General features: G+C 54.3%; 10 protein-coding genes across 10 annotated transcripts; 4 read left to right on the top strand and 6 right to left on the bottom strand.

Moving 5' to 3' along the window:
* Window positions 1-2,083: 2,083 nt before the first annotated feature.
* Window positions 2,084-3,924, bottom strand: M409DRAFT_19895 (uncharacterized protein; the record flags this gene model as incomplete). The annotated part of the gene is made up of 6 exons (XM_033805144.1): window positions 2,084-2,613; window positions 2,673-2,791; window positions 2,844-3,045; window positions 3,093-3,277; window positions 3,403-3,688; window positions 3,756-3,924. 6 exons carry the CDS (start codon window positions 3,922-3,924, stop codon window positions 2,084-2,086), a joined length of 1,491 nt encoding a protein of 496 aa, XP_033671182.1.
* Window positions 3,925-4,218: 294 nt separating this feature from the next.
* M409DRAFT_64608 (uncharacterized protein) lies at window positions 4,219-5,481 on the top strand (the record flags this gene model as incomplete). Its single annotated transcript, XM_033816150.1, has 3 exons — window positions 4,219-4,266; window positions 4,315-5,130; window positions 5,191-5,481. The coding sequence occupies 3 exons, from the start codon at window positions 4,219-4,221 to the stop codon at window positions 5,479-5,481; spliced, it is 1,155 nt and encodes a 384-aa protein (XP_033671181.1).
* Window position 5,482: 1 nt separating this feature from the next.
* Window positions 5,483-6,625, bottom strand: M409DRAFT_19893 (uncharacterized protein; the record flags this gene model as incomplete). Its single annotated transcript, XM_033805143.1, has 2 exons — window positions 5,483-5,584; window positions 5,636-6,625. 2 exons carry the CDS (start codon window positions 6,623-6,625, stop codon window positions 5,483-5,485), a joined length of 1,092 nt encoding a protein of 363 aa, XP_033671180.1.
* Window positions 6,626-7,905: 1,280 nt separating this feature from the next.
* Window positions 7,906-10,060, top strand: M409DRAFT_64606 (uncharacterized protein; the record flags this gene model as incomplete). The annotated part of the gene is made up of 10 exons (XM_033816149.1): window positions 7,906-7,988; window positions 8,043-8,434; window positions 8,504-8,537; window positions 8,592-8,960; window positions 9,014-9,297; window positions 9,348-9,432; window positions 9,485-9,530; window positions 9,581-9,602; window positions 9,656-9,703; window positions 9,756-10,060. 10 exons carry the CDS (start codon window positions 7,906-7,908, stop codon window positions 10,058-10,060), a joined length of 1,668 nt encoding a protein of 555 aa, XP_033671179.1.
* A 219-nt stretch (window positions 10,061-10,279) lies between these two features.
* M409DRAFT_64605 (uncharacterized protein) lies at window positions 10,280-11,075 on the bottom strand (the record flags this gene model as incomplete). Its single annotated transcript, XM_033816148.1, has 2 exons — window positions 10,280-10,944; window positions 11,000-11,075. 2 exons carry the CDS (start codon window positions 11,073-11,075, stop codon window positions 10,280-10,282), a joined length of 741 nt encoding a protein of 246 aa, XP_033671178.1.
* Window positions 11,076-11,763: 688 nt separating this feature from the next.
* M409DRAFT_19890 (uncharacterized protein) lies at window positions 11,764-12,727 on the top strand (the record flags this gene model as incomplete). Its single annotated transcript, XM_033805142.1, has 3 exons — window positions 11,764-11,822; window positions 11,870-12,255; window positions 12,303-12,727. The coding sequence occupies 3 exons, from the start codon at window positions 11,764-11,766 to the stop codon at window positions 12,725-12,727; spliced, it is 870 nt and encodes a 289-aa protein (XP_033671177.1).
* An 80-nt stretch (window positions 12,728-12,807) lies between these two features.
* On the bottom strand, window positions 12,808-14,309 carry M409DRAFT_64604 (uncharacterized protein; the record flags this gene model as incomplete). The annotated part of the gene is made up of 3 exons (XM_033816147.1): window positions 12,808-13,831; window positions 13,874-14,041; window positions 14,290-14,309. The coding sequence occupies 3 exons, from the start codon at window positions 14,307-14,309 to the stop codon at window positions 12,808-12,810; spliced, it is 1,212 nt and encodes a 403-aa protein (XP_033671176.1).
* Window positions 14,310-15,298: 989 nt separating this feature from the next.
* Window positions 15,299-21,158, top strand: M409DRAFT_52019 (uncharacterized protein; the record flags this gene model as incomplete). The annotated part of the gene is made up of 4 exons (XM_033811964.1): window positions 15,299-15,850; window positions 16,243-20,513; window positions 20,554-20,881; window positions 20,940-21,158. The coding sequence occupies 4 exons, from the start codon at window positions 15,299-15,301 to the stop codon at window positions 21,156-21,158; spliced, it is 5,370 nt and encodes a 1,789-aa protein (XP_033671175.1).
* A 140-nt stretch (window positions 21,159-21,298) lies between these two features.
* On the bottom strand, window positions 21,299-22,201 carry M409DRAFT_64602 (uncharacterized protein; the record flags this gene model as incomplete). Its single annotated transcript, XM_033816146.1, has 1 exon — window positions 21,299-22,201. The coding sequence occupies one exon, from the start codon at window positions 22,199-22,201 to the stop codon at window positions 21,299-21,301; it is 903 nt and encodes a 300-aa protein (XP_033671174.1).
* A 371-nt stretch (window positions 22,202-22,572) lies between these two features.
* On the bottom strand, window positions 22,573-24,089 carry M409DRAFT_64601 (glycoside hydrolase family 76 protein; the record flags this gene model as incomplete). The annotated part of the gene is made up of 2 exons (XM_033816145.1): window positions 22,573-23,229; window positions 23,289-24,089. 2 exons carry the CDS (start codon window positions 24,087-24,089, stop codon window positions 22,573-22,575), a joined length of 1,458 nt encoding a protein of 485 aa, XP_033671173.1.
* Window positions 24,090-24,620: the final 531 nt, after the last annotated feature.

Below are 24,620 nucleotides of genomic sequence, written 5' to 3'. Positions count from 1 at the left end.
GGCCGGTTTCGTCATGGATGGCATGGTCCTCAAGTGCAGCAACTGTGAGCACCCGCCCCCACTCGGTATCCATACAATTCTGACCAGTCAACAGGCAACGAGATCGGACACATCTCCAAGAACTGCGAGCAGGAGAAGTCCGAGGCAGCTCGCATCATCATCACCTGTGCCAACTGCTCCGAGGAGGGCCACCGTGCTCGTGACTGCACCCAAGAGCGCAAGTCGGCCAAGAAGGGATGCCGCAACTGCGGCTCTGAGGACCACATGGCCAAGGAGTGCACCGAGCCTCGCGACCTCAGCGATGTCGAGTGCAAGAACTGCAGCCAGATGGGTCACTTCTCTCGCGACTGCCCAGATCGTGAGCCTGAGATCTGCCGCAATTGCAAGGAGGAGGGCCACCGTGCCAAGGTGCGTCATATCAATATCCTTGGGCTACAAGCACAACTGCTGACATGATTGTACAGGATTGCGACAAGGAGCGTGTCATGCAGTGCCGTAACTGCGACGGCCTGGGACATGTCTCTCGCGAGTGCCCCGAGCCCAAGAACATGGCCAAGATCCAGTGCCGCAACTGTGAGTATGCCCCGTCGTCTGACCTTGATCTCATCACTGACTGTTCAATTCACAGGCGATGAGTTCGGTCATGAGTCTCGCGGTTGCCCCAAGCCCACCGATTGGACCCGTGTCGAGTGCTCGAACTGCAAGGAGAAGGGCCACTCCTACAAGCGATGCACGAACCCACCTGCTGAAGCTGAGGGCGGTGCCGACAGCGGCTGGGAGGATGGCGGTGCTGGTGCGGCTTCCGCCGGCGGCGCTGCTTCTGGTGGCGGCGGTTGGGAGAACGCTGCTCCTGAGCCGGCCGCTGCTTCTGGCGGTTGGTAGAGCACCATCCCCTCTCGACTCTTGTTGCTACATCAGTCCACCTCTCGTCAAGACTCATTCTTGGCACCTTCTCTCGATTTCGAGAACATCGTAGTCAGCACGTTGGCTGCAACAGGCCGTAGATAGCGCCTCAGGAAAGAAAAGCTTATTACAGCATTGCGCTTTCCACCTCGTCTCTTTTTCCACTCACTCGATATATTCGTCTTATTATGATGCTGTCTTTTTGAACTGCTCTTGCAAACGGAAGAATATCGAATCATGCCGCAATCGCGATCAACAAAGAGATAAGAACGCCATTGCTCTGGCACGCAGCAACTTACCATTCATCACCAATACCTCGACAAACCGGTGGGGAGAGAGGTTGGAGAGCGACGTGCTCTTCAGCAACAGGAGTGACCAGAAAGAGCTTGGAAATGAGAGCGCTGCTTGATGAAGCTTCCACAGATGAACATCACGGGCTTGTGGGAATGGCAGACGGTACTCGTCTGCTCGAATTCATCCAGGTCAGCGAGTGTCGCGATATGATGGCTTGCTGGGCAAGGACATGTCGTGAAGGCGACTTCTCTGCCGGGACTCGATGGGCCCAATCGTTCATTTGGGAATGACGGGGAGATAAACGCGACACGACGACTTCGATGAGAAGGAGATTGTAATCTGGCCTGCTCGAGATGTTCAGGTCGTCAGAAACCATGGCCATGGCCATGGCCCATCTCCTCGCCATCCTCGCCACCAGAATCCCATCCTCGCGGTGAAGTCCTCCCTCGGACCCGTCGGCCGCGCTGCAATGTCCATCAATACCCAAAACGACATATCTACGATCTTATGTGCATGCAATGTCGGGAAGGATGTCGTTTCCCCGTGGAGAGGAGGAAGAGGAGAGGTGAGATTCAGAGTTTGAATCCTGCGTTCGACGGGATGACGGATTGGGAGAGCCGGGCGGCTTCGAGAAGAGGTCGAGAAGGATGCGTGGAAGGAGGTTGGGAGGACGCGTCAGGGCGTGTTTCGGACGCAGCTCTGGTGAAGTGAAGTTCACGCATGCGTGCATTCGAGCCTTTGAGGGTTTGTGCGTGGATGGTATGGTTGATGCTTGGTTGATGTGTGGCGGTTTTGGCGAGTGCCGCTGTCCTCAGGGCGTGAGCCATCATATGTGGATCCTGGAAAGACAGCAGCACATCGGACAAGATGAAGGCGGCCTCGAGATCTATTGAGCCACAACACTAACAACACCAGTCTTGCCCGGATCCTTCTTCTCACCGTCAAGACTCATGGCTTCCTGGCCATCAAGAACCTCAACATCCGCCTCCGCCTTCTTCAAAGACCTAAGCTCGAAGAACCTCAACACAAACACCCACACGACCATCCCACAAATCAACCCAAGACTAGTCTTGAACCCAACATCATACCTCGGCGCCGCAGTGACCGGATAGGCAAACTGCTGGATAATCGTCGTGGTGGCATTCCCAAAAGCATTCATCATGGCTAATGTCATGGCTCGGACTTGCTTGTCGCTCCCGCAGAGGATGTTCGCCCACGCCATGTACAGCGGCGAAAGCGGCCCATCGCAGGCGGCGAAGAGGTATGCGAGGATGTGCAGGCCGAGAGGGACGTCCCAGACGACGAGGCAGATCGTTCCGAAGAGGAGGATGCACAGGCTGAAGACTGCGGCGACCATGCGCCGGCCGGTGGCGTCGGCGTAGATGTTGATGAGCATGACCATCATGATGTTGAAGCCTGTTGTTCATCATTGTCAGCAGATGGTTTGTGATTGTAGGACGAATGTTTGTTCTCACCGTTGATGGACGTCGGTATGTTGTTGATGTCGTACACCGACCACGAGTGTGTCTTGTCGTTCTTGAGGAAGAGCTGGAAGACTGTATTGCCGACTTTGCCAACAGTCGTCTGCCAGAACCTAATGGTCATATCAGCTAACACCTTCAGCGTGGCTGGGCGCTGGTACTTACATCCACAGGATCGTCAGGACATAGAACTGCCATGAGCCGAAGATTCGAGGCACCAGATCCCAGGACCAGGTCCCGACGGGCGCTCTATCTTCTTCGACGAGTCGCTCAACACATCGTTCTCGCTCGGCTGGCGACAAGTAGAACGCTTTCGTCTTCTCAGGGGTATCCGGAAAGAAGACGAGGCCGTACAGGGCGATCGCGACTGCAAAGAATGAGCATCACCGCCCGCCTTCCTGAAGATTCACCTACCAGTAATGATCCCATCGACCACGAACGCCCATCGCCAGGCCGCAATCCCCTGATACCCGTTCATCCCAGCATACACACCACTGAAGATATACCCTCCAAACGCAGTCCCCACATACGCCGAGCAAGCAAAGATAGCCGTCCGCTTGCCCAGTTCATTCCGCTTGTACCACGACCCGAGGACATATCTATCTCACAAGTCAGGCCGGCCGGTTACGACTGTCATCAAAATGCGGGCGTCGCGGAACCCACCCCTCCCGAATACAGCAAGGAGTGAAAGAAGAATTGTCTGATTCATGAAACGGGGACATACTGAATTCCAACAAAGCTCGTGCCCTCCAAGAGTCCCAGGAAGAACCGCAAAGGGTACAGCTGGCTGGAGTGCGACACTTTGTAGGTTCCGATGGTGATGATACCCCAAAGCAGCTCGCAGCCGGGAAGGATGTAGCGGGGTGGGACGTAGGTGATGAGGAGGTTGCTGGGGATGCCGCCGACGATAGAGCCGATGTTGAAGAGCGTCGTCGCGAGGGTGAATTCGTTGCCGTACATGGAGAGGTCTTCTTTCATGCCGCTGACGTAGGCGTTGCTGAGGTTGGCTTCTACAAAAGAGTAAGTGATGAGGAGTTGTGGGTGATGTGTGGGTGATGGGATAGGGGTGGGTTTTACGGTCCAGCCATTTTGCAAAGTATCCGAAAGAGCAGTACGTCAGGATGAAGAAGTCGATTTTGGTGAGGAGGTTCTTTTCCTTCGCTGGGGTGCCTTCTGGGTACCACCAGAAGAATTTGGGGTTCTCTGTGCCGTAGGAGGATTGGAAGGCTTGGTGGATGAAGTCCATTTTCTTGACAACGCTTCTGCTGTGCTTTCGAGATGGTGTATGCTAAAGCACGCTAGAAAGAAACTCGACTGTCCAGCCATTTTCCCCCTCTTTCACATCTTTGAGATCGACATTGTTATCGCTGCGAAAAGGAGGATGCATTGATACCGGCTGCTATCAGTACGTTCGATAGGCGAAGTTGGCCGCTTTGGTACCTACCCCGCCTCCTCATGCTGTAGCTCTGCAACTTCGAGATAACTGGAGATAGCAACTCAGATCAACAAAACTTGGGATCCGAGCGACGACATATCCAAGATGTCGACGACAAGCAAAACCGAGACAGTGCCCGCGAACGACGAAGATGTAAGGACCCATGTCAATCTCGAAATGGAAGACTGACATCTAAACCAGGTCGTCTACTTCCACTCGGGTTCAACAGCAACATACCGCAAAATCAACAAGAACACAGCCACGGGAAACTTCACCTCAATCCCCACAATCGACCTCTCCGCCCTCACATCCCCCGACCACTCAGCCCGCAAAGCCCTCGCCCAAGAAATCTACACCGCCTGCACCACCAGCGGCTTCTTCTACGCCTCGAACCACGGGATCCCCGAAGCCGAACAAACCGCCATCTTCGACACCATGAAACGCTTCTTCCTCGAGGTCGATCTCCAGACGAAGATGGAAGCGCACGCGCACAGGAATGCGGCCATGAGGGGTTATGAGCCTATGCTCGAGACGCAGCTAGATCCGCGGACGAAGGGGGATGTCAAGGAGGCGTATAGTATTGGTGACTGCGTAATTGAGCCGGAACAGGATTATGTTGGCCAGACGGGTCGATCTCCGCCAGCGCATATTACCCACCCGCAGAATATCTGGCCTTCTAGTACCCCTTGGTTCCGCGAGGGGATGTATCGCTACTATGCGGCCGTTTATCCCCTGGCGATGAAACTCGTGCGTCTGTTCGCGTTGGCGTTTGGTCTGCAGGAGGATACTTTTGATAAGGATTTCAGGTTTCCGATTTGGGGGCTCAGGGCGCTGCATTATCCGCCTTTGCCGGCGGATTGTGAGGCTAATGCGAATGGGTTGGGGGCGCATGCGGATTTTAGTTGGTTCACGATGGTGTTGCAGGATACGGTGGCTGGGTTGGAGGTGTTGAATCGGGATGGCGTGTGGATTGAGGCGCCGCCGAAGGCGGGGACTTTTGTGGTTAATGTTGGGCAGGTGAGTATTATGCGAACGTGATCCTGAGCGAGCGAGGTCGTGAAGCTGATGAGGGTGTAGTATCTGGAACGGCAGACGAATGGGAAGTTCGTGGCGACGGTTCATCGAGTTCGGAATAAGACTGGCGAGAGACGATTTTCGATCCCGTTCTTCTTGAGCCAGGACCCGGACGCTAACATCGAAGTGCTTGAGAGTTGTCTTGAGCCTGGACAAGAGAAGCCACCGCCAATCAATGTGGGTGATTTGTATATCAGAAGGCTGCTACCCGCGCGGAAGAAGCACCCTACAAGCATCAAGTATAGAGATGTGCCGGAGGAGAATTGGAGTTATGACTTTCTGTACGCAAAGTAGTCTAATAGTTTCTCGTAGTGGCTAGTCTCTGCAGCACGTACTCTCCTGCTTTGATGGGTCCGTATTTCGATGGGTTCGTTTCACTCACGCAGCTTGGCAGAGTCTGTAGTAATGAGTCAATATTGAAGCCATTCATTCTAATTGGAAGACGTACCTCAACTATCTGGTCATTGTTGATACCAAAGAATAGCGGCATGCTGTACCTCGCCGCTGCGGTCCTATTCACCACTCGATGGACCGTGCTCTTGTATATGTCATTGGTCCATCTCATCATCATGTCGCCAATGTTGACAATGATGCCATTCTCGACGGTAGGTGCAGTAATCCAACGGCCACTTGGCGAGAGGATCTCCAGCCCAGGTGTCGAAGAGCAGAGCAAGATCGTAAAGACTTGGTAGTCAGAGTGTGCTCCCAGACCAATCTCGCCGCTTGCTGAAGAATCGTTCAGAGGGCCGGGGTTCTTGCTTGGTGGATAGTACATAAATCGAGAATTGCCACTTGGATGTGTGATCATTGGACCGAAGTAGTCCTCAGGCAGACTCAAGGATATTGCAAATAGCTTGCAAAGATGCCTCGCCAGCTGCAAAGCAGGGCCATAATAGTGCTTGATCCCATCGTAGAATCCGGGAAGATCCTTCTCACTTGGCCATTGGTTGACATGCGTAGCCGTGCTGCCATCAATCTGGACATACCCGCCATCGCCACCAGCGGGGTCAAGGTCTTCTTCATAGCTCCAATTGAAGCCCTCCTTCGACTCTTCGACATCGTTCTGGAGGCTCGTCGAAGTGGCGTCTTCCCAGCCATATCCGTAGGGCGATTTCTTCAACGAGATGGCTTCTTTCTGTTCACGAGATAGCTCCTTGAACAGTCGCTGTCCTTGACGGATAATTCCTTGGCATGCCTGTTTGTCAATGCCATGGTTCGTAATGTAGAAGAAGCCAGAGGTGACACAAGCCTTTCGAATCTGTTCGGCAACTTGCTTCCGGTCCCCTAGATTTGATGAGTACGATGGGCCAATGTCGATGATGGGGATGCCAAAGTCCGCATCTTGGCCTTGTCCTTGGGTGCTTCCCAGACGCTGGGTGAGGTATTGCTTTGCGCCATTCCAGGCCTCGTTGTACGTCGTCGTTTTAACGGTAGTCATTGCTAGCTGTTGTTGATGCCCAGATCCGAACGCAATGCCGAATTCATCACGAGAAAGACTGAATAGGCCGTACTTGCCTTATCGCCATGCATATCCATGGCGTCGCCGTCGGCCAAAAGCGGCCAACTCCGCAACACGTGAGTAGTCATGGGTTAAGTATCAGCGTGTTGGGACTTGATAGTTGTGGGTAGGGCCTGACGGCACCGGGACATTGTAGATTTGAACAGCCCGTGACTTTATTCGCGGCTCAGTTCAAGAAGTCTTGCTGAAGAAGTACATGTACCTTCGACGCTAGTGCATCTGATTGATCGAGTAAAGAGCATTCGCACTCCTCAGCCTCACGCAGTCTTCCTTCTCAGGATGCGCCATTTCGCAACAAGTACTGCATGCCGGCCATCCATCAGCAAGATCAGCACTTACCGCTTCAATCGCTAGACTCCAGCCGATGCTACCACCCGTGCCGAGGGCGCTGGAGTCCATCCTCGAGCCGGTCATCCTCGCCGTCGCCGAAGAAGCAGCGGTGGACATGCGGGCCCGACAGCCTTGGCGTCAGGCATCTCCAGATGAAAAATGAGGCCATTGCTGTCGTGAGTGTGGGTGTTTTGATGGAGATCGTGGAGCCTCCAGACGGAGACCTCGTACGTCAGCGCACGGCCTTAGACGCCGAGCAGGCGTGCCACTAGTGGGAACTTTACTTGAACCCAACACTTTGCCTTGAACCTCACAAGGGAACAATCGACGAGGCTCTGCAGTCTCCAATGGCCAAGCGGGCACGACGGCGGGCCTCGGACAGCGTGGTCGCCACGAGCATGCAGCAATGCAACGTTCAACATGGGCCATATCGGAGATCGTGAGTGTACAAGACGACCCGGCGCGGCATTCGAGCGATCTGTACGAGGCCTGAGCGTCCCATCGGGCTTCCACTTTGGGTATCCCAGCTGGTATGTCTGCATCTGACGCATGTTATTTCGCAGGGAGGCGATGCCATTTGCTCGCTTCTCTCAGGCCAGCAGTCTAGCACGCGAGCAGCATGCTGCCCGGGGTCCATCTGGGGTTCGTCCCATGGGAAATCTCGTGGTCGCGGTGGCCAGTGCGTGGTTTGGATATTCAATTAAATAGGGTCAGCGTCTTGCCGTTTGGCGCAAAGCTACCGCTCCGCCAAACCACACCAAGCGTGCTGTCTTGGACGCCTCTGGGATTCTTGTTGACTTCTTGTTCCTCTTGTCACTCTTCTTCCCTCTCTCAAGCCTTCTGACGAGACCATTGGCAGGGAAGACAAGATGTTTGGTCAACGCTTCTATGGCCTGCGTGGCACGAAGCTCAACGTCGCCATTGGCATTATTGCCGGGTTGGACTTTTTGCTGTGAGTATTCTTCAGCAATAGAACACATTCAACATGATGCTGATGTTGTTTTAGATTCGGATATGATCAGGGTGTGATGGGTGGACTGCTCACGTTGGAATCATTCACCAGCGTATTCCCGGAGATCAACACCGCCGGCGCTCCTGGCAATTCACCGAGGGCGACGACGCAGGGTATCGCGATTGGATCTTACAATCTCGGCTGTTTCGTGGGAGCGATCATCTGTATCTGGTTGGGTCAGTTCCTGGGTCGTCGACGAACGATTTTCGTCGGATCTGCTATCATGGTCGTCGGGGCCATCCTTCAGTGCTCTGCATACGGCCTTGCACAGTTGATCGTCGGTCGTATCATCACGGGTATCGGCAATGGTCTCAATACATCCACGGTGCCTACCTGGCAGTCAGAGACATCGAAGGCGCACAGGAGAGGGCAGATGGTGATGATAGGTACGTGGGCAGCTGAAGCCTTATTCGAGACATACATGGAGCATGGCTAACATGTGTCCTCGCGAATAGAGGGTGCTTTGATCACCGGAGGCATCATGATCAGGTTTGTAGTGCACCCATATCTGTACATCGAAGTGTCGAGCTGACGTGTTCGCAGTTACTGGATCGACTTTGGCTTGTCGTTTGCTCCAGGCTCTGTCTCCTGGCGATTCCCTATCGCGTTCCAGATTCTGTTCGCCCTTGTCATCCTGGCCTTTGTCCTGCCGCTCCCAGAGTCTCCACGTTGGCTCATCTTGAAGGGGCGCGAGGCTGAAGCTGTCACCGTCTTGGCTGCACTTAGCGATCTTCCCGAAGAGGACGAGTACATCCAAAGCGAGTTCATCGCTATCAAGGAGTCTGTTATCGAAATGGCCCAGGGAACGTTCAAGGAAGTGTTCACGATGGGCAAGGACCGCAACTTCCATCGTGCTGCTCTTGGATATGTCAACCAGATGTTCCAGCAGATTTCCGGCATCAACTTGATTACGTGAGTGACGCTGAATGATTGTGTGCGATTTTTGACTAATCACCGTGTGCCAGTTACTACGCCGCTACCATCTACGAGACGGAAATTGGTCTATCTGGCTTCCTCTCGCGTATTCTAGCTGCTTGCAACGGCACGGAATACTTCCTGGCATCCTGGATTGCAGTATTCACCATTGAGAAGATTGGCCGTCGACCGCTGATGTTGTTCGGTGCCGTTGGAATGTCCCTTTCAATGGTCGTCCTCGCGGCTGTCACATCAGTTGGAGGAACCGGTCCTGGCATAGTGGCCGCTGTTTTCCTGTTCATATTTAACACCTTCTTTGCGATTGGTTGGCTTGGTGAGTTGAGCATATCGCCAGTCAAGTGACGATTAATTGACGTCCCATAGGAATGACCTGGCTATATCCTTCGGAGATTGTGCCCCTGCGAATTCGTGCGCCCTCGAGCGCCCTCTCGACATCTGCCAACTGGATGTAAGTGAAATACACTAGTTATTGCTATCTACGACCTCGCTGACAGTAATAGATTCAATTTTATGGTCGTGATGATCACTCCGGTTGCTTTCGCAACGGTAAGCACTCTACCCTTTACACAAAGAGATTCTATACTAACACTTGATAGATCGGATACCAGACTTACATCAGTAAGCGCAGGATTGTACACTAAACCGTCCCCACTGATACTAACAACTCTCAGTCTTCGCCGTCATCAACGCCTTCATCGTCCCCTGCGTCTACTTCTTCTGTAAGCTCTCTAACTCCGTCGACGTTTTGACACGAGCTAATCGATACGACAGACCCGGAAACCGCCTACCGCTCGCTCGAAGAAATGGACGAGATCTTCCGCAAGACCACCAACGTCTTCGAGGTCGTCAAGCTCGCCCGTCCAGACGTGACACCCAACCGCTACGATAAGAACGGCAAGCTCCTCATCAACTACCTCGAGACCGAAGAGCACAGACGCCGCAGCAGTGTTGTTGCGCCGGCGGGAGCGGGTGGTGTCAAGGCGCCGTATGAGGATAAGGAGAGGTCACAGCATAACGAGGCTTACCAGGCTGAGGGTGGCTTCGGGAATGGTAGCGGCAGTGAGAATGAGAAGTAAACAGCCCTCGGGGAATCTCTGGGACATGTACATTCATTGTCATACGACGAGTATGTGGCATACGATAGATGGATCACGACATACTAAGATACCCGCCCGCAACGATGACTGTTGCCATCACTGAGTTGCATGACTTTCACGGCCTGACTTCTTGTCAGGTCCACGCCAGACGTCTGTGCTGCTATAACAGACTCTCTCCATCTCGACGAACCCATAAATTTAATCATCCCTCTCCAACCACGGCTGACAAGCCCTCCGGTGCTCCCCAAACCTCGCATCAAACCCCATAATCCTCTCCGAAAGATCTCCCTTCACACTCAACCGCTCCACAAACCTCCAAAACCCCGCCAGGATGAAATCCGCAAACGTCGGCTCGTTCCCCATGATGAATGGGCCCTCACCATTCTCCTTCAACAACTCCCTCAACTGACTGAACCCCTCCTCCGCTCCCTGCCACGCAACCTCCCCAGCCTGCTCACTCTTCGCGAGGTCTTGCAGAGGCATCCCCCAGCGCTTCGCTCGCGTCTCGTAGAAATACTTCTGACTCCTGGGGTTGAGGAGCAACTCCGGGACGCGGGGCATCATGATCGGGCCGAGAGGTTTCTGGATCGTCGCGACGATTGCCTGGGTGCGTTTGGGGAAGTCCGTGTCGAGGCCTAGGGACGGTTCGGGTTGGAGTTTTTCGATTTCCTGGGCGATGAGGAGGGAGTCCATGATGTAGCGGCCGTCGGGGAGGAGGGCCGCGGGGCTGGAGTATTGAGCGTTCGGGTTGACTTCGTTGGGGTTTGGCGGGATGCCGTAGGATTGGAAGGTTGGGCGGAGGTCGGGGTATTCGATCCAGTGGGTGCGGTAAGGGATGTCTTTGTAGTTGAGGACGAGGCGCGCTGTCGTTTCGTCGTTAGTACGTATTTCGAGGGTCATGGATGTTGATGGTGATACCTTTCCACGGATTCAACGACCAACAGGCTGGCTTGCCTCTGCTGGGGAGGTCGAAGAGTACGACTTCGTTCGACATGATGATATTCTTTAAGACTCGGGGGATTTTGTTTGACATGAAGTTGAGACAAGACTTCAGAGAGGCTTAAGGTAGCTTTGGACCCTGGGCGGTATAGGTGAGGTCGCACCTCGGCGGCCAATGGGCAAGTGGGATGCGGGGCGAAGGTGCGGCAGGTGCGATGAATGAGTGAATTGGTATGGCGATTTTCCGTAACGACTCAGTGGTCGTGTGCTATCTCTTCGCTGAGATGTGGTCATCGTTGAATTGTCCCTGGCAAGGGATAATGAGAGATTTTGATCAACAACCGATGGCAGAAAGTCATCGAGAGGGAGGGTGAACTGATGTTGTTGAACGATCATTTGAACGATCAGTTGGACAACGCTCTTGGCTTTCCGGGAGTACCCACGTTCTGGAGCATGTTCTTTGAAATAGAGCTTCGACCGTCTTATCGGCAACATTAAAGTTGTAAAGCATCGAAGGAAGCGAGTGCTCTCCCAAACCACTCGGCTCCTGCTCGCAGTCCAAGGGCAAGGGTCTTCCAGCTGATAGCTATAGACATGTAAGCATAACCGTGCTCGCCTTTTCCGCCTGATTCGAGGCCACATCTTGCTTAGGTAGGGAGAGCTGGGGACAAGTTAATCGTCCCTGGGTAAGCATTGGATCTTGGAGTGTTTTCTTCACTGCTACACTCGCATGAACCGGCGATATGGCCAACTCCACGAACGACATATACGTCCTACCGCGAGACACCAAGGAGACTCAAAGGTATTGAGCAAGACCTCGTACTTCGAGACTCATACTAACCGCGTCAGACTGAACGAACAGCACAAACACCTCCTCAAATGCTTCCCCTTCCTCATCCACCCCGCGACATCCGTCGATGCAGAAACGCCAGACCTTCGAATCGCAGACATAGCTTGCGGCAGCGGGATCTGGCTCACAGACGTAGCTCAACATTATCCAAAAGCAGAATGCCACGGCTTCGATATCTCGGGCGATCAGTTTCTGGACGAAGGTTCTTTGGACAAGCTCTTCGGTTCCGGTAGAGTCCGTTTCCATGTTGAAGACGCGGCATCCGAATCTGGTCCTCTGCCCGAGCATCGTGGGAAGTTTGATGTTGTGGCTGTTCGGCTCATTCATAGTAGTCTTGTGGGCGAGGCGTGGAATCGTGCTGTGAGGAATATTATGGCTATGCTAAGTATGAGCAGTCGTTACCCGGGAGCTTCCTCTTCTGACGTTGTCTAGAACCCGGCGGCCATGTCCAATGGATCGATTGGGATCCTCAAAGAGCATACATAGTCCAGTACAAACCTCTCGCCAAGAAAGCAGCGATGGAACAGCTCGTCTCTGCACTCAAACAGTTCTTCGCCACTAGGGACTCGGCCGTAGCAGAGCGACTGGATGAGCTGTTCTCCGAGCACGGCATGGTCGATGTCCTGGCCGAAAAGCATTGCAGTGACCCAGACCTGGAGACTCGCGATTTCATCTCCTGGACGGTACTCAATTCTGTCCCTGGCATGGTTCGAAAGTCTCTCTTGAGTAGAGAGGGCAGCGGTTGGACCGAGGAGAGGCTTGCCAAGATCGAGCAGCAGGCCAAGGAGGAGCAAGCGGCGGGTGAGGCCTTTCTGAGATTCGATATGACTTGCTATGTTGCGAAGAAGCCGGAGTGACTGGGTCTGTCAATACCTCAAGTCGCGATATGTATACAGTGTTTTACAGTTCTTAGCCCTCATACTTACTACGTTGTTGCTTACCAGCCAAGATCGCTGGTGGTGTCTATCTTCTCAGGGGCGTCGGAGGGCTTGCTTAGGAACGCATCCATTAAAACACCAGCCGCGACACTGACGTTGATGCTGTCGACTCCAACGTTCGGCGTCCCTCGTATCTTCTTCCCTCTTTCGATCGACACAGTCGAGTGTGCCCGGTTGCGGAGATTCTCCCTCAAGCCCTCGCCTTCAGCTCCGAGCATCAGTATGCAAGGGTGCTTGGCCAGTGGGCTTGCAGTTGCGACTGAGCTTGTCGTCAAATGTGTGGGCTGGCCGACCACATCTTTACTCGGGGCTACAGACGCGTAGATCTTCCATCCGTTCCTGGCTGATTCGTAGGCGAAGTTGGAGGGTTGTGGTAAGGATAGCAATCGAACGGCTTCGCAGGCGCCGGAAGACGCCTTCGCGAGCACCGCGGAGGAGAGGTTGGCGCAAGTGTTCGTAGCCACGGCCACGGCGTCGACGCCGTAGAAGTGGCAGGTTCTCAGGATGTTGCCCAGGTTGCCAGGGTCAGTGATGCCGTCCAGAAGGACAATCAAAGGATGCCTCCAACTGTTAGCGATGCTGTTGATTGCCTCTGGCATTCCATTGATTTCTGCATCCTCTGCGCTTTGTTGAGCCAAGGCAAGAGGAATCGTTGAATCACGCGCGTTCGGTTTGCCGAGACTGAGGACTGGCGGAGTGGGTAGCTTGGATGCCTCCAACAGCACGCCGTTGTGCGGTCTTCCGTCGGACATTCTGTCGAGCAACTTCGTCTTGAACTCATTTCTGAACGGCACGCCGGCTTCCTTTGCCAACGTGACGAACTCGTTCGACGCCTTTCCACCAAGACCACGCTCCACGCCAGCCTCGCGATCGAATATTTTCGGGTGGATGTAAAGCTTGTACATTTTCCTCTGCTTCGCTCTCAACGCCGCAAGCACGGTGTTGTGCCCATACAGGAACTCGCTGGCAGCGGTTGTGTACGGTAGCGGCAAAGGGATCTCATCGTCTTCATCGACATCTCTGCTTGACGATACCTCTCGACGACGTCCACTCGGCGCATCAGACCAAGACCGTCTCTCAGGTCTTTCTAATCTCTCAGGTCTCTCTACCCGCGCATCTTGCGAGCCTTTACGGCTGACCGCTGGAGAGTACGTCTCATGACCCTGCTCCACGGGACCGCCTGTTCCCACGCTCACGGCAAGCTCGCCATCTGACCTCTGACGGATTATGCTCCTGCTCGAAGATCGCTGCTCTCCTCGAACGAACGTACCTTCGGCTGCGTACTTCTGGAGAATCGACGCTACAGCCTCTGAGGGCTTCTCATCGAAAGTGCCAGTCTTGGCGAAAGAGTTGATGCTATTCACAAAGCCTCTCAGCTCCTTGATCAGACCATCAACTCCCTCCCCAGACTCCTCACGCTGCTGGATCTTCTGAACTAGCTTGCAAGCTGACTTGATCTCACGAAGTAGTCCAGGTCGCACTCCGTCTTGCGATTGGGCATCATCAGATTCGCCACCGAATCGTCGTCCAGAAGTTGGTCGCTCTGTGGAAGGCCGTGCGAGTCGTGTTTTCTGTCGACCAGAATCTCTACGGAAAGTCAGATCAGCAAGAACAAGAAGAAACAAAGAATTGAATTTGGCGACAACAGCTCACGCTTCGTCAGGGGCATTGTAAACGTACCTGTCCCAAGGCTTGTCTCGAGTGCGTTCTTCCGGCTCAGGTCTGGGCGAGAAAGCTGAGCGCAGACTTCGTTGTCGATTATTGAGACCATTGGGTTCGCCACTAGAGCGTCGCCCAAAACTCGTCTCAGCTGCGGAAGGCCGTCCTAATCGTGTTCGTGGACGGCCAGCATCTCTACAGAAGTGTCAGATCAAAACCGAGAACAAGAACCTGCGAGCGATATCTCAAGGACAGGCCACATATATTGAGAACGCACCTTTGCATGGACGCATCTGGCCTGCGTTCTCTGGCTTCAGGTCTAGACGAGAAAGACGTGCGCGGGCTTCGTTGGCTTCTTGGACGTTCAGACTGAACAGTATACGTGTCGGAGAGCTTCCTGGGTCGAGCTACTGGTCGACTGGAACGATCTCTGCCACCCCTTTTGGATCCTTGGTTATCTCGAGTGGCTCTCAGGCCTCTGTTGATTGCCGAGCCGGTCGAGACTTGTCTGCATAATTGCTGAGATTGACAACATATCCGGCAACCCAAGCAAACGCTTCGATACGTTGAAATTCGAAACATTTGATGAGGAAGAAGAACGTTGGTGGATTGCAGTGGACGTGAAAGTTTCAAGCTCCAGCGTGCACCGCCACACGTGTGGCTTGTGGTGGCGTGAAAGCGCGTCTCACAGGGTCGCGATTGACTTCACCACGTCGAGCCCAACGTCCACTTCCACCTTCCTCCTCTCCTGCGCGTCTCTACCTCGAGACAAGAAGTCGACGAAGACGCCTGCTCTCCCAGTCCCCGGATCCGAGCTTCTCCGGCGTCGAAATGTCCTTCCACTTCGATGCGAGAGGCGATTCCTCGGACGACGAGGACGGCGGAGGACTCGATCTTGCGTCGTGGAAGACTGGCGCTGCTGCACCGCGAGGATGTGTACGGGGTGGACCTGTAGCTCCAGTTGCTCGAATGGTGGCAGCGGATGACGAGGAGGACGACGATTCGCAAAGCGGAACGCCCGATCTTGCGGCTTTCCAAACGGGTCGCAAACGCAAGAGCCCATCAGCTACTGGCTCCCCGCCCGCCCTCTCGTTCCAGGCGATCAACGAGCGCCTTGAAGAGTCGGACGAAGGCTCTACATACGATTTGCAGTCGATTGATTCCGACGTGCTACAGCTCCCCATGGAGGTCGAAGAGGAGGATCAGCCAGCTCCTTCGGGACAGGAGCTTTTCGTACAGATATCTCGCAGCGAGGTGGATAGAGACGATTTTGAGGATTACGCTGCCATGGGGACGGCTGTAAAGCGAGTCCTGCAAGAGAGACAATTGAGGAATGGCGATATGGTTTACAAGGTGTTGTTTGACGACACGCATTCAGAAGAGGTACGTTCGATCAATTCCTTTCTGCGTTTGATTCGGTAGCTCGAAACGAGCTGGCAGGTTATATCTGCTCTTGTCCGTCGTATCAGAACGGTCAAGTTCTTTGGCCCTCCGGCAGCTTTCGAGCCAGTCCTCCTCCAGTGTTGTCCTGCACGCTCGTTCTGCGCTCGAGCTCTCTTCTCTGCGTCTGGCTTGGCCGACCTGCGCTCAAACGGCTACTGCGGCGCTGCCTCACCTCCGTTGATCACATGATTGCCAAGAAGCGGCAAAAGTGAATCTTGAGCTTCTGAGCACGAGCCAAGACGTCATGCACGCTATTATAATCTCTCTCTTCGCTTCTTCTTCTTCACACACACACTCATCAAAAACCCACACTTTGACACCTCGACCTTCAGATACCATTCGACGAGCTGCTTCGTTTGAACAACGGCCAAGAGGCACTCAACGCATTTGTACCAGACGCGGCATCTGACAGCGAGGAATCACCTGAACCAGCACCTCGAGCCAAGCGTGGTCGGCGCGGTCCAGCGGCCAAGCAGTCAAGAATGTCGGCCAGACGCCCGGGCAGCCGCCGAAACCCTGATGGCTTCGGCTTTGTGAGCACCGTCGATAATGTCGATGGCTCCGACGTGGACATCTCCGACGACGACGACGAGATCACTGTCACTCGGACCCGAGGCGGCAAGCGCAAGCAAGACACAACCCAATACGAGGACCAAGGCGATGATGAGGACGACGACGACGAGCCTGAAGGCTCCGAGGATGAGCTGGCGCAGCCAACCCGCTCCGGTCTTCGCAAAGGCAGGGGAGGTAAAGCAGTCGGTGGCAGAGGCCGACAGACACGGGCTTCTACCGGTCTGGGTCTCGTGGACGACGACGAGGAGGAAGAGGAAGACTCCGACGGTATGAATGTGCTGCAATCTGATCTTCCTGGCATGAAGAAGCGTCGCAAGAACAAGCGCAGTACCAACGACGACACCATACGAGTCAACATGCGCCAGTCAGAGCGTGCTACGAGGCATGTGGGCGACATGCAGGAGGTTGCGGAGGACGATATTTTCCGCTCAGAGAGCGAGCAAGAGCGTGCTCCTTCCAAGCCCAAGATATCGCTCGTCCGCGAAGTCTTCAAGCCTCTGCCAACCAATGACGACTTCCGCATGCGGCATTACCAGTGGTGTGATACTTGTGGCCAAGGCAAGAACTATGCACAACTTATCTACTGCCAAGGATGCTCGATCTCATACCATAAGAATTGCCTCGGACCCCGCACAAACCGGGAGCATCTTGTTACTAAGATCGCAGATGACGAGCACGTACTTCAATGCCGGCGTTGCGTCAAGAGAGCACAGAAGAAAGATGAGACTGCACCAGACCAGAGCAAGTGCCAGGACTGTCTTCAGCCTGGCGCTGGCTGCCAGCCGTTTCGACCACGCAAGTCCGCAGCTCAAGAGCAGAAGGAGCGCGAAGATAATGGGGGAGTTGATCCTAACTACCCCGTTATTCACGAGCTCATCAACAACGCAGACAATGTGTTGTTCCGCTGCATGGGATGCTACCGCGCTTTCCATTTCGAGCACCTGCCTTCCCTCACCGATATGATGGATTTGGATGGCAACGCGGATCCCGAACAACGCTTCCGCGAATACAGCCATGAGTGGAAGTGCAAAGAGTGCAAGGAAATGCCAGCCAAAGTCTCAGGACTCATCGCCTGGAAGCCAGTGGACGACGATCTCTACGACAATGAAGCAGGCTTCGAAGGACTCAACGAGCAAGACAAGGCGTACTTGGTGAGGTGGGAGGGCATGTCCTACTTCCGCGCCCAGTGGATGCCTGGCCCTTGGGTGTGGGGAGTCACAGCTATCGTGATGCGAAAAGCGTTCGCCAAGCGCGAAGATGCCCAGCACCCCAAGATGAGGACCGAAGACGCCATTCCTGAAGACTATCTCCGTACAGACATCGTGCTGGATATTAAGTATACCAGCTACGTGGACATTCGCACCGAAGAAGTCGACAAGGCTCGTATCCGAGAGGTAGAGAAGGCCCTGATCAAGTACAAAGGCCTCTCGTACGAAGATGCCGTCTGGGAAGCCCCGCCATCTCCTGAAGATGGCGAGCGCTGGTCCGACTTCGTCTTGGCATACAACGACTGGGTCGCTGGCTACTACGTTCGTCAGCCCAAGCCTAGCCAGCTTAAGGTCAAGCTAGAGAAGATTCGCAAGGACAAGGACGACTTCCAAAAGCTCGAGAAGACTGAGCAGCCAGAGAGCATGCAGGGCGGAAAGCTGATGGAGTACCAAGTCCAAGGACTCAACTGGTTGTACTACAAGTGGTTCCAGCAGAAAAACGCTATTCTGGCTGACGAAATGGGTCTCGGCAAGACGATTCAGATTATCGGATTCCTGGCTACCCTGATCCAAGATCATGGCTGCTTTCCGTTTCTGGTTGTGGTTCCAAACTCTACGTGTCCCAACTGGCGCCGCGAGATCAAGCGTTGGGCGCCGGGCCTGCGAGTCGTCGCCTTCTACGGCTCGCGTGAGAGCAGAGAGAAGGCGAAGCAGTACGAGCTATATCCGCAAGGCAGCAAGGAGTTGAAGTGCCATATCGTTGTCACGAGCTACGACACTGCCGCGGATGATGATTGTCGTAGATTCTTCCAAAAGATTCCCTGGCAAGGATTGATCGTCGACGAAGGCCAGCGTTTGAAGAACGACAAGAACCTTCTGTACGCTGCACTTGGCGCACTCAAGGCCCCTTTCAAGATCCTGCTCACTGGCACTCCGCTTCAGAACAACCAGCGTGAGCTCTTCAACCTGCTGCACTTCCTGGACGACTCGTACAATCCCGCCGAGCTGGAGAAAGAGTACGAGGACCTTGACCAGGAGAAGATCGCGAAGCTTCATGACATGATTCGACCATTCTTCCTGCGGCGCACCAAAGCTCAAGTGTTGACGTTCTTGCCACCGATGGCTCAGATCATTCTTCCCGTGAGCATGAGCTTGGTACAGAAGAAGCTGTATCGAAGCATTCTCGCCAAGAATCCAGATCTGATGAAGGCTATCTTCAGCACTGAATCAGCCACACTGAAGCAGGGTGAGAGAGCTAGTCTGAGCAACATTCTCATGCAGCTACGCAAGTGCCTTTGCCATCCATTTGTCTACAACAAGGGTATTGAGGACCGCAACGTGGACATCGCGTCCTCGCATCGCAACCTCGTCGATGCCAGCAGCAAGCTCAAGCTTCTGGAGCTCCTTCTTCCCAAGCTGAGGGAACGTGGCCATCGAGTGCTCATCTTCAGTCAGTTTCTTGAGATGCTCGACATCGTGGAGGATTGTCTCGACGGCATGCAACTGCGCTTCCAGCGTCTCGACGGATCCATCAACGCCATGACCAAGCAGAAGCGCATCGACGAGTTCAATGCACCAGACTCCGAGCTCTTTGCCTTCTTGCTGTCCACTCGAGCTGGCGGTGTCGGCATCAACTTGGCTTCTGCAGACACTGTCATCATTCTCGACCCTGACTTCAATCCCCATCAGGACATCCAGGCCTTGTCCAGAGCTCATCGTATTGGCCAACAGAAGAAGGTGTTGTGCTTCCAACTGGTCACTCGCTACAGCTCCGAAGAGCGGATCATGCAGATTGGTCGCAAGAAGCTTGCTCTCGACCACGTCTTGATTCAAGAAATGAACGAAGACGACGCCGATCAGAACGACTTGGTATCCATTCTACGCCACGGAGCCAACGAGCTCTTCGAGGACAACGGCGAAATGGACATCACCTATGATGCCGCTAGTGTTGAGCGCCTGCTCGACCGAAGCCACATGGAAGACACCAAAGCAGGTGCCGACAAGAGCGCTGAGACCCAGTTCTCGCTTGCGCGTGTGTGGGCCAACGACCAAGGCGCTCTTGAAGATGCGAATGTACAAGACGCTCCCGATGAGACTGCGCCAAATCCTGGCGTGTGGGAACACATCCTCAAGGAGCGTGAGCGTGTGGCCGCGGAGGAAGCTGCAGCCAAAGCTGAAGCATTTGGTCGTGGACGTCGTGCTCGCGCGAACAACATCGACTACACCACCGACAAGGCTCAAGACGACATCGACGTGACTCCAGTCAAGCGGGGCAAGAAGCGCAAGCAGAACGACGAAAGCGATACTGACTTCCAAGCGGATGACAGCGATGGAGACGATGATCTAGACAACGGTGAGATGGTGGAGAATGGTGAGTTGAAGGATCTGCATCGCGGTACTAAACCAGACGCAGGTCATAAGAAGACCGGTAAGCCTTCCCTGTCAAAAACCCAGAAATCCCCCAAGAAGACACCAAAGAAAGCCAGTGTGCCCAAGACTTCTTCGTCTGCGAAGAAGTCTGGCGCGAATGGCAAGAAAGTGGCTCAGGTAGAGCCCGCGCCCAAGAAGCCTATGTCGGCAGCGGCGAGGAAGGCGAATCCCCAGGCGCGATTGTCCAACTTCCGTGTTATACCTCCGTCTTTCAACAAGGCGTCGAAGCGCAGCACAAAGACCGACATGGCGGTCAGTCAAGCTATACTGGGCAACGGCAAGGCTTCTGCTTCATCCATGAAGAAGGCTGCTGTTCCCGGTGCTGTGACGAAGGCTGTCGATGGAGAAGGCTCAACCAAGCAAAAGCCCATTGAGCTTGACGATTCGTCGTCGTCGGACAACAACGTCCCACTTGCTTAGAAGACCAAGAAGCAATAAGGCGTCGACTAACACCGCCCTCACAGAGGCGCCGACTTTCCGACGCGTTCAAGTACTTCGGCCAGGACCTGTCGAACCTACACCAATCGAGCACCCCACTCAAGTTGCAAGCAATGGAAACGCTACCAACGGTGGCACTCCACAGCCGCCGCAATTCAACCAAAACGGGTACCCAGTGGGCGTCAACTGTCGCGCTTGTCAGAGCTTCCACGCCGTTGGCAGCTGCCCTCTCAAGCTGGCTGGCGTAGAGCACTGCAATCTGTGCGGCATGGCTCACTATGGACATGCACGCGTGTGCCCGCACATTCAATCTGAGACACAGGTATAGTGTTGGCATCACTTTCAAGAACGCTACCTTGGCTTACACTTGATTCAACCAGGTCCGCGCCATGCTTGAGGCTCTCAAGTACTCGAACGAACCGGAGCATCTTGTGAAGGAGGCGAATCGTTACTTGCGAGGATTGAAGGGTTCTTTGGTTCAGTTGAAGAAGCAGAAGGAGGCGAAGGAGGCTGCGGCGCGAGAGGCGGCGTTTGCTTCTCAGTTTCAGCAACCTATGGGCATGCAGTCAATGGGTGAGCAGCAGCAGCTGTGGTTATGAGAGCGTTTCATTTTTCTTTTTAAAAGCCAGAAGGGGTCACAGGAGTAACAGGATTGGAGGAAGCCTTTTCTTTACGATACCCCTAGTAGCACAGGACCGGAGTTCTTTGGTATGCACAACAGACCCTTCCAACAGAATCCTCACAACCTCAACCCCGTCTTCAGCAAATCCTTCTCCACAATCTCCCCCTTCTTCGCCTCCAACTCATCCGCATCCCACTTGGCACTCACCAACCGCCCACTCAACCAAAACCTCCGATCCCCCTCCTTCGTCAACCACACACAAAACGCCCCGCAAAGATCCGGCGAATCCGTCAAATACGGCCTGAACTCCTCCGGCGCCGACTCGTCCGCCATCTCACTCAGCACCGCCCCGGGATGCACCGCGAACGACGCCAGCCCCTGCTCGACAAACTCCTCGTGGATATGCTCGAGCAGTTTCAGCTGCGACAGTTTGCTCACGCAGTACTGCGAGTTCGCAATCGGGCCGCGCACGATCAAGGACGCCATGCTCGAGACGCCGATGAAGGCCTTGGCGCCGTTGGGGGTCGCGAGGAGGTGTGGGATGAGGTATTTGGCGCAGAGGAAGGTTCCGATGTAGTTTACGTTTGTGGCGGTTTGGAAGGTCGTGGGGTCGGTTTCGGTCACTTTGAGGACTACGGGGCCGGAGTAGCCCGAGTTGACGGCGACGACGTCGAGGCGGCCGAAGCGGGCCCAGGTCTTGTCTGCGAGGGACGAGACGGATTCGGCGGAAGTGATGCCGCAGGGGATGATTTCGATTTCGATCTCAGGGTTTATGCGTTTGCATTCGGCGGCGGTTTCTTCGAGGCCCGAGATGCGGCGGGAGGCGAGGATGAGGGCTGTTGCGCCGGCTTTGGCGTAGGAGGTGGCGATGCCCGCGCCGATTCCTCTTGAGGCGCCGATTATGCAGACGGTGAAGGGGGTGGGGAGGGTGACTTTGCTGGGGTCGAGGGTGGCGTTGGGGGTTGAGTGGGAGGTTGGTGTTACTTGGCCTGTGCCGGAGGCGCCCCAGTTGGTACTCATTGTTGTGACTGTTGGTGGAGAGGCTGAGTCTGGGATGGCGTGGTTGTTGAGATATCCAGAATATCGTGAGGGCCTTGGAGATATTTCGTTCGAGGGATCGACAGGTATATACACTCAAATCGTCCCTCTATAGCTTATCTCTTCAATGACTTGGGTTATGTAAGAGATCTCATAGCCATTATAGCTGAAAGACTCATCGTGAGTAGCAGCAGCTGAAGTCGCAACCTAGCATGTGGATCCTCCTGCGCGGTGATCGAGTCCGGTTTAGGCTGGTTTTGCAGAGTGAAAGGATTCTAGACCTTGCCAGGGGACATTTGATCAAACATGGAGATACATCGGCAGAATACAGTGGTATACAATATACATACAGATTACAAACTCAGCCGCAAGACGCTGATAGCAATAGCGCTGAACAACGCCACAAATGCTGAAGAAGACCACAAGCCCGCTGCTCCACTCGTCGACGAGCTCGCGCTCTCTGCACTCCCCGTGCTGGTACCCGTACTATTACTACCACCGCTCTCCTCCGTTGAGGTACTATTAGATCCAGAGCCACCGCTACCAGCTATAGAGGTATCGTTGGCAGTATTCAACGCCTTAGCCGGCAAATTCGCCAACAACACCTCCAAAGCATTCAATTCCTGTCCCATTCCACTCGTCCCATCCCATGTGCTCGAAGACCAGTCGAAGCCACACGTCGTTCCATCGTCGCCTCCAGAACATTGCGCGGCGGCGCCTTCAGCGGACGCTCGCAGAATTGCTGCTGCACGACTATAAGCGTCGGAGGAGCTCGTGCCGTTGAATGTGCTTGGCGAGGAGGCAGTTTGGGACTGGAAGATGTTGAGGGCTCGGGCGAGGGTGGCTTTGTAGGCTTTCTGGTCGACATTGCAGTTGTCTTCCATGGTGCAGGCGACTTCGGTGATGATGCTGCGGCCTTGGCTGTTGGCGGAGGCGCCGGCGTCTGTGAATATTTTGGTGGATTCGAGGAAGACCGGCCAGAGAAGGTCGTTCCAGGCGGAGGATTGGGACTGGGATGGGGGTTCAGTAATTTTTCTTTGATGTATAGGGTAAGAAGATGGGTGCTTACGATGTTGACGAGGTAGGATGCCGTGTTCATGAACAGTCCGGCGTTGATCGTCCACTGGATGTGATTTAATTCTGAGCAATTAAGCGTCGCATCCGTTCCATCGTAAATCGCCCCGTCGCTGGTGAGCAGTTTAACATTCCTCGTCCAGTCCACGGCCTTCTGCGCCCAGTCACTGTACGTGCTGTTGCCCGTGTACCTCGCCAGTCTCGCGCCCAGATACGCAAAGGTCCCCTGAGAGATAGAGTTCTTGTAGTTATACCCATTGTTAAACGTGAAGAGCTGCCATCTCAGTCCTCCATTGCAGGTGTCATCGTCCCATCTCGCAACATGTTCATTGAACACATTCTCAGCCAGCTGGATCCATGTCACGTTCGATCCGCTAGGTAATGGAAAGCCCTTCTCAGCAGCCGTCATCGAAGCCAGAGCCCACAGGGCCTGGTCATCGTTCCCGAGGTTCCTCGTCTGGTTCGGTGGGAGGTAGTCGTTATCCGGTCCTGTTTGAAAGAGCATGCCTTCCTGGATGGTTTGCACGATCGAGTCGTTACCTGAAAGAGACCAGTAATTGATCAACGAGTCGAACATGTAGCCTGCTTCCCACCAGTAGTAGGGATCCGGTAGGAGGCCGGGAATGGGAGGACCGGTGTCAGAGCCATTGTTGTAGATTTGCAAGATGTTTTGAACGATTGTACTGCTTGCGCGGAGGATTGAGTCGGTGCTGTTGATGTCCAGTTCGATCGCGTTGACGATGCTTGATGCTGTGAGGAGGAAGGCCCCGAGTCCTGTGGATGTTGCGACACGCATGTTTACCGGCTCTCGTCGTGGAGACTAAGAGAAAAGAAAGATGGAAATACAAGAAACGAAAGACTTTGAGCGCGTACTCACACGCCTCTCAGCTGGGCGGCCTACCTAAATTTAAAAGCAGTCTTGAATAGTTTCGCGGCTAAGTGGAATCCTTTGGTTTGCCGTAGGCACCACAGCAAAGGAACTGTTCGAAGGATCGGAGGCGCTCCTTGGCAAAGGCATTTCACGCCGAACGCAGGGGCTGCATGTTGGTCTAAGCCCGGAATTTCTGCGAGTCGTTCGTGGCAACCAACAACAAGATGAAGCATTGCTTTGCGATCCGCGGAAGACCGGTTGTGCCTTTTTTTTCATGAGCGAACAGGTGTTTCCGAGTCACGTCGTTTCTGAGAGGAGCAGTATTACAATCAAGCTGTCTGTATCTGCTTTGCACAATAGTATACAGTTTGGTCGGCAGAACCGCCAGTGCGATCAACGCCGGCTGAGGGAAAAAACAGAACGCTCACCAAGAGTACACACGATGAATGCTGTCCA

This window comes from Zasmidium cellare (genome assembly GCF_010093935.1).
Source record: "Zasmidium cellare ATCC 36951 unplaced genomic scaffold M409scaffold_8, whole genome shotgun sequence".
NCBI lineage: Eukaryota > Fungi > Ascomycota > Dothideomycetes > Mycosphaerellales > Mycosphaerellaceae > Zasmidium > Zasmidium cellare.
This window is presented reverse-complemented; position numbering and strand designations above follow the sequence as displayed.